Source organism: Amblyomma americanum, chromosome 10 (assembly GCF_052857255.1).
Source record: "Amblyomma americanum isolate KBUSLIRL-KWMA chromosome 10, ASM5285725v1, whole genome shotgun sequence".
NCBI lineage: Eukaryota > Metazoa > Arthropoda > Arachnida > Ixodida > Ixodidae > Amblyomma > Amblyomma americanum.
The window spans coordinates 75,896,029-75,904,304 of record NC_135506.1 but is presented as its reverse complement, the minus strand read 5'-3'; the positions used below and the strand labels follow the sequence as shown (position 1 = coordinate 75,904,304).

At 47.8% G+C, this 8,276-nt stretch overlaps 1 protein-coding gene across 1 annotated transcript; it reads left to right on the top strand.

The window, feature by feature from the left end:
* The first annotated feature begins 754 nt into the window (after positions 1-754).
* Positions 755-7,920, top strand: LOC144108422 (uncharacterized). Its single transcript, XM_077641664.1, has 2 exons — positions 755-867; positions 1,777-7,920. Exon 2 carries the CDS (start codon positions 2,020-2,022, stop codon positions 7,918-7,920), a length of 5,901 nt encoding a protein of 1,966 aa, XP_077497790.1. The 5' UTR covers positions 755-867; positions 1,777-2,019.
* The last annotated feature ends 356 nt before the right edge of the window (positions 7,921-8,276 follow it).

The window sequence follows — 8,276 nt, the reverse complement described above, 5'->3', positions numbered from 1 at the left end:
ATACGCGAAACGCATTCGTGCCAGTTTCGTTCGAAGGTAGGCTAAATTTCAGTGTTCACTTCTTACACCACGTGGTTATGGGCTCTGGGCACTAAACTAGGGTGTGACAAAAACAGCGCCCTTTTGGACTCTTTGCTTGACGCCGCGCACACGAGCTGCTCCCTCTCTAAAGCACGAAAGCGTGCGCAAAAGTTTCGCAGCAGTGTCAAAGCGCGAGGAAAACGCTCGAGCGGAGAGAGCATAGCGCGCGCGAAGCAAGCTCCTCTCACAACGGCGCCGAAGCGCTGTGCCCCCGCGATATGGGTGGCAGAAATCGAGCACATTCCCCCCACATAGCCACAAGAAGAAGCCAGAAAAAACGAGTGCGCGCGCGAAACTAGTTTCCTACACGCGTGGGCGAGGCAACGCACAGAAGTCAGTGGCGAAGCTCGTCATCCTGCCCGATCAACTAGAAGGAGTCGCTCGGAGAAGGCGCTCTTCACTGGCGTCCGCAGCGCCCTCTGGCCCAGGTTGTGTCCCACGGAGACACTCAGGGTAGTGTTCCTGGGGAGCATTTACAGGAACACTAAACCAGGGAGAAGAGTCACGTGATCCTGCCAGAGCTACCAGAGCGGAGTCAGGCCGGGCCCACAGCGGATCCGACAGGTCGCTGCTAGCTAGCGATACGCGCGCTTGCGTCGCGGAAGTTCGTTCACTCAGCATCAAGAATATATACGGTGCGACTGGCTCACTAACAACACCAGAACCTTGCAGCCATCCGCAGGAAGTGCCGAAGACGCGTTGTTGGAAAAGGCCAACATGGCGTCTCGAGCCTTGTCTGGCCAGCTACAAAAGTGACGCCGTTACTCGCATTGACACCGGAATCAGGTGAGCGGTCCTTTCAATCATTACTGCACAGTTCAGAACTGAAAGTGGGAGCTGCGCAGAGTTCGCACCTATGTGTAGCCATGGTACCCACCGGTGCCGAGTACCAGAGGACGTCTGTGCTCGTCCGATCTTTGCGCTGGACGGGGAACCATGTTGGGAGGGCCGCCGAGTGATACCGACATGCCATCCCGCTGCGGCTGAAGCACTGTGACACGTTGACGCTACAGGGATGTCCGTTGTCGAAGCATTACAGAATGTAATCGGAAGCGAGGAGCTGTGCCGGGGCCACTATGAAGCTGTATATCCGCCTAGGTGCATCGGCGGGAAGAGCTTGACACTGTAGCGGGCAACACTGAGCGAGCTGCTTAGCTTTCCTGTTTTTGTTTTGTATTGTCGTCGCGATGATGCGTCATTGCAATGGCGATCCGCCGGGGTTGGTCGGGAGCAGCTCCTTGCATAGGCAAGCGGTAGCAGACAACGTTGGACTCTAGGAGCATGCTCGGTACTCAAATAATGCGCCGTGAATGCGGCAAGAGTTTGCAAACGCGTGCTGGAGCACTTTCAAGGATTTTCCGGCGTGCATTGGCATGGTGCGGAGCGGCTTCAGCGAGCGCGCGTTCTGTCCGTGTCCGGACTGTCCAAGCAGCCTGCGTCCCGCGCAGACCGGTGGGCTGTATCGCTTCCCAGCAACACTACCGCAGGGCCGTTGCCCGCTGCACTGCTGTGCTCATGAAACAGTAGGTTCATTCTCTGATAAGATAACTTTGCAGTCCTTGTGACCTGCTGTGGGATATTTCGAGCCGTGCATGGATGCCTTCACCATTCGCGTATGGTGCTGTGACTGAACTGAAATAATGAACTGCGTTTTATTTTTTCTTCTCCCCTCCCCCATTTTTTCTCTTATTGCAGCCCAAATTCAAGACTTGCTGGATCATGGAGCTCAGCTTGAGATAAGCTGTGAGTCTGCACTGGAAGTGGTTGACTTGTGCCTGATGTACCTGGCGTCCTTACAGGGTTACCGAACGCATCTTGCTGGCTGTTGTATCGTGAAGTGCAAGCCCGGCCGCGCCAAAAGTGAAGTTGACTGCTTTGTCCTATGTTGCTGTGGTTGCAGACAGGACAGCAAGTGACACAAAGCCTGGATTCCACACCATGCCTAGTTATAGGTGTGAAAGCTGCAAGTTTGTTGGAAAGAACAGGAAACACCTAGCGAACCATGTATACTTAAACCACAGGAGCCGCATGTATAGGTGCAGCATTTGTGCGTTTGTTACTCGCTACCAGGCCAGCTTTTACCGGCACAGACAGAGTATCCACAAGCTTAAAATGGCTAATGTTTGTGAAATGTGTGGCCAGCTGTGTGACAACCAAGATGAGCTTGTGGCGCATACATCTAATGAACACCCGCAGTTCTTGGATGTGCTACTGAGGAAGCTGGAAGCCAAGAGAGTGTGCTATGCGAAGTATGCTGCAAAAATGAACATGGAAGGTGGAGACACTGGCTGTGCATCTGCTGAAAAAATAGTTGCAAACAACCTTGAGCCAGAACTGGGCACTGGCGATGTTAGTGATCAGATTCACCTGCAAAATAGTGTTCTTGAAGAGCAGAATGAATGTGTTAAAGAGTCAAAAAAGAGGCCGCACGAGAGTTCACCACCTGTGCCTAACAAAAAAGGGCGTACAGGAAGACGAACCTATACCTGTGCTGAATGCGACTTGGTAACGAAATGGGCGCGAGAATTTCTCAGCCATAGGAGAGATGTTCATGGGGATTGCATTAGCATTCATGAGTGCCCTTTTTGTGAGTATGCTTCCAAACAGCCACAGAAGCTACAGACCCACTGCAATATTGTCCACAAGGAGGAGATGTATGGTGAGAATTCACGGCATTTGGTAGAAACAGGATCACCTGCATCGTCACCATCCCGTTCTGCTGAAATCAAAGTGCACATTCAAGAAAGAGTGTTCAAGTGCAGCATTTGTAACTTCCATGCAAAGAGCAAAATTCATGTGGAAGAACATAAAAAGACAGTGCATCTGAAGCGGCGGTTCTATCGTTGCCAACAGTGTGGCTATGTGTGCCATGAAAAAGGTCGTTACACTCGCCATATGCGTTTTCACAGTTTACCAAAAATCAAATGCCAGTTCTGCAACTTCCAGACCGGCTACAAATGGAACATGGATTGGCACCTCAAGCGCCATACTTCAGGTGGTGAGTTCCATTGCAACAAATGTGGTTTCATGACCATGTCTCGTAAAAGCCCTACTGCCCATTGCTTGCACCTTCAAAATAAACTTTTGAAGGATGCTACCAATATTGATGGAGAAAACACTGAAAGCGAAAATGTGGATGATGATGAAGACAGACTCGTGATTGACGAAGATGCTGCTGAGGACTCCACCTCACCACCGGCACTCAAAATGACTCTGAAGCGAACTGGAGAGACTGCTGTTGTAGAAAACAATGAAGGGACAATGCGGAAATGTCGATATTGTCCTCAGCAAGTCCTGCGGCCATCAGAGCTTAAACGACATGAGGAAACTCATTTTAAAATGAATAGGAAGCATGGATGCTCACTTTGTCATATTCGCTTTGACCAGCTTGATCACCTTGAGCAGCATGTAATGCTAGACCATCAAGAAGAGCCGAGTGGAAAGAGCAGTAGTGATGCTGTTGCTACTGGGATAACAAGTGCACCAATCATTATAGAGCTGGGCAAGAGTGATGATTCGACTTCCCCTGCTAACTATTCTGGCTCTATCCAAGCACTTGACATCTCTATGAAGAGCAAGCAGCCCATGCACGTTTACCAACGCTGTGGCTATACTGCACGATGGATTTCAGCACTGAGAAAGCATGAGTTAATCCATGGAAACTTGAAAGCCTTCAAGTGCACCCACTGCTCCTTTACAAGCCATCGGAAAGGTGACATGATGCGCCATGCTTTCCGAATGCACAAGGAGAACACTGGTGCAGCTGACACTAAACCCAGGATCGTTCAGAAATACAAGTGTCCACACTGTTCATTTCTGACCCGACCAGCATCGCATTTTCATCGCCATATGATACAGCACCTCAATAAAAGACCTTTCAGGTGCTCAGTTTGCAGCTATCGCTCCAACTGGAAATGCGATGTGAAGAAGCATATCAAAAGCAAGTCTGGCAATGACCCAAAACACAAGGAGGCCAGGTTGGTAGTCATGGATCAAACCGGCTTCAAGAATTATGAAGAGTACAAGATTCACCTAGTGGATGTAGAGGAATCCTCAACAGGTGGCAAAGTTCTTCAGCCCGCACAGCCTTCCAGGCTCAATCAAGAGGAAGCGCAACTGATTTGTTGTGATGAGACTGAGAACATAGTGGTAACACCTGATATACTCTATGGAGACCAAGATTACCAGGATGATTTGGAAGCTCCTATCCCTGAATCAAGTTCTAACCAGCAGGTTCTATATTGTGGCCACTGCAACTTCAATCATACTGAACGCAAAGCAGTTCTGTCACATTTGGGCTCACATGCGTCAGTAAATCCCTATCGTTGCCGTCTTTGCAACTTTATTTCAGAGTGGTACCATATTGTCCTGATGCATGTCAGACATCGACATAACACAGGTCCAGAACACATAGAAAGTAATGTTTCTTTCGTAGAAGAAGGCAACACATTTCGTTTGAAAGAACAAAAACCTGCTGTACCTCATGCACCGCAGAACGCTGAGCCAAAGATTTTGAAATGTAATACATGTCCTTACCAATGCTCAAGGGTATGCCACTTGAAGTTTCACATGAAGCACCATGTGCCTAAAGAAGGAGCTATTTACAAGTGTAAGTATTGCCCATACTATGCCAATGTCAAAAAGACTTTGTCCCGTCACATGAAACTGCACAAAGAAGAGCAACAGCCAGCCACAGAAATTCTTCCTCGCTTGCTTGTGAAGGCAGGTACGAAGAAACATGCTTGTGAGAATTGCCCATACAGCTCTGATAATAAAACTCAGTACCTGTACCACAAGCAGTTCCATCGGCCCAACAAGAATGCCCCTCACAAATGCACCCATTGCAATTATTGGTCAACCCACAGGCACCTGATAGTTCAGCACCAAAAGATACACAGATCTGCTGATGGAAGGCCACTGGACGGGACGCCATATAGTGGTGGAATCCAGACAATGACAACAATGGTGAATGGCACAGCCTATCGCATGTTCAAATGTCGATTCTGTCCCCTGACCAACAAACGCAGGGCTAATGTGAAGATTCATGAATGCATGCATACTGCTTTGAAGGGGGCTAAATTCCAGTGTGTTCTTTGTAGCTACCGATGCAGCAACACTGGGGTTCTCGCCAGCCACATGAAGCTTCACAAAGCAGATTACCGATCGCTGGACTTAAACCGTATGAGGACATTTTGTGAAAATCTCAATGCACTGCCTTCAAGGCCAGCAGTTGCCAAAAAAACAGTTCCTGAGTCAGCAGCTGTAGGTGCACAGAAGTCTGAGATCTCGGCATTAAAGGACAAGTTGGAGTCACCATCATGCAAGAAGATATTCAGCTACTGTTGTGACAAATGCCCTGCCATGTTCAAAAGTCACTACGACTTGGACACCCATAAGGCGTACCACAATTCTGGTCATCTGTATCCATGTCACCATTGTGACTACAGAGCCAGACACAAGGCTCATCTGCGCAAGCACCTTCTTGTCCATACACAAGAATATGCAGAACGCCAGAATGGCTTTACATTAGCTGAGATTCGCAGCCAGCAGCCAGAGTCTGCCACCCCTCCTGCAGCTCCAGCTGCTGCTGATCAGATGTTACTTCTGGAGAAAGCCGAGACTCGTGCCTTTGTGGATGCTGGCTCTCAGAGCATGGGAGTCCAGTTGCACCGCTGTATTCGCTGCCCTGCAGCTTTTCAGAAACCAACAACGCTGGAGTATCACCTAAGTCTGCATGGTAGCACAGGGGTGTATACCTGCCACTTCTGCAACTATGCAGCCAACAGTGCAGCCAATGTGAGTACACACACGCACCTTCACTACCAAGGTGTGCTGAAGCAGAAACAACCTCCCAAGATGTTTCGCTGCGACAAATGTCCTGCATCATTTTCAAAGTACAATCGCTTCGAAAGTCACCTTACCCTTCATGGACGCAATGAACGATTTCGTTGCTCACACTGCGACTACTCTGTCAAGCTTGCAGGCAATCTCGTCAAGCATCGTAAACTCCATGAAGTCCTTGTGCCTGAGTCGAAGCAGCCGAAAGTAGAGCATCCTGCACCACTTACAAGCTCTCCTCAGCCACCTGAAAATGGCTCTGAGCCAAGTACTGCCATGCCTTTGTCAGACAGTACACCAACTGCTGCCACACCAGCAGTTGTTGAAGAAAAGTGTGTGTACATCTGCAGCAAATGCCCGTATGCATTTCATCGGCGTGAGACAGTTGTGAACCATCTTCAGCACCACGGTACTTCAGAAGGACTGTGCTGTACTTTTTGTGATTACCGGTCAACACATATGTCAACTTTACGAGACCATACAAGGTGTCATTTTCAGCCAATGCATCACTACAAGCCTCAGGCTTATATGAAATGTGATTCGTTGGAGATTTGGAGTACTGCCAGTGATGGCACCAGGACACTGGTGTTTCGAGATCTTGGAGATGAAAAGTATTTCCCTGAACTTGATGCCAGTGAGGATGACACACTTTCGAGCCCTGCTTCCACACCAGCCTCCTCTGGATCGTGTTCAGCTTCAATGGCATTCAGGACTCCTCAGCTACAATTGGACAATAAAGATCTCAGGCCTGCAGTTTTGAAGCCTGTCAAGCATGAGACAGATGATGTGGTTCTAGCAAGCAAGGAAACGCTCGAGGAATTGGTGAGCAATGTTGTGCTCAACGATAAAAAAGAAGAAATGCCTCCTGGTTGCAAGACGCAAGTAGTCAATATTGCAGTTTTAGATGGCACCAAACAGTTGAATGAGGTTGGAGGAGAAGTTGCACAAGCAGAACACAAGTCTGAAAGTGAAACTGACTTTAAAGATGATGTGGAGAGTGCACAGGATTTGTTCAATCGTGTTTGCAATCCTGATTCCATGGAATACGAAGATTTGGAAGATGAGAAGGATATGTACTGTGAAACACTCAGTGAAGATCCAGATGTTGCTGATGAAGTTGAATGTAAAAATGTGGAGGAGGATTCAATAAAGTCTGAAGCCCTTGCAGCAGATCCTGATCCCATGCTTAAAGCTCACAATAAGCATGCTGAGCACACTGAATTTTTGGATATCACTGAAGCATCTGATTGTGAACTGTCTGTAGAGTGCAAGGACATGTTTCTGCATAGTGTAGAGTGTGAAAGTGAACATATGACTGCAGATGTTCCTGATGGTGTTGCAACTTCGTCTTTGGTCACTGATAAAAGCTTTACAGCAGCAATAGAGACAGGCGTAACTTCTGAAAGCGATACTTCCTGTCGAGTAAAAAAATTTGAAGAGAGCGAACCTGTGTGCTCAAGAATTGATTCACAGCATCATCCAGTAGCAACATTTCCCGATGACAGCCCATGTGTTGGTCTAAAAGAAGCAGCTGTATCAAACTTGGCCAATAATTTTGAGCTGAAAGATTGTGGCATTGTTGCAGGGTACAATTTAGAGCCTGACACATGTAGCCGAGCTAAAACACAGTATGAGCATGACGATTTCTCTGAGCCTAGTGTTCTGCAAAGCAGCTCAGGGTGCAGTTATATGCCAGCAAGCCAAGGTGTTAACAGCATAAGTGTTTGTAAAAGCAGTGAAGATTCTTGTACAGCTGAAAATGATTGCACTCAGGATGGGGAAGATACTCTAGTACTGCACAGTGTGTTGTCAAGCTTGGGCGTCGATGCACATTGCCAGATAGCAGTGGAAGAAATTGAGGCTGACGAGATCAGCAAGTGCAGATCAGACCCTGATGCAGTGTCATGCATTGTGCCAGAGGATGTAGTGGAGATTGAAATTGGCTCATCACTGCCCACCATTAAAGCGGATCATGGTGGCGATACTATACTTGTACCGTAAGAGGTATTTGAAATGCAGTCTCCTACAGGGCTTCAGCACAGCATTTTTGTCCCAGAGCTAGACTAAGAATGAAGAATTAAACATTGACACTGGAGGCAAATCATGTAATTTGTACAGGGTGCTGCTCCTACATCAATGTTCCCGGTGTGCCATTTGCGGATGTGTAATGTGTCTATGGAAGGGGAATTACAGTGAAGATCTTGCAAGGCATGTATATTTTGTGTAGTAGTGGAGATTATGTGCAATGCCTCGACACTTATTTTCTACCTTTTCGTTTTTATTGTTGGAAAGATTTCATGCATTTTTTTCTTTTAGCACAGCGAAGTTAGCGTGACCACTTTTTGTGGACATTTTAT

Excerpts from the sequence above, each read along its gene's own strand:
- LOC144108422 (XM_077641664.1), top strand. The coding sequence starts at position 2,020 with ATGCCTAGTTATAGGTGTGAAAGCTGCAAGTTTGTTGGAAAGAACAGG.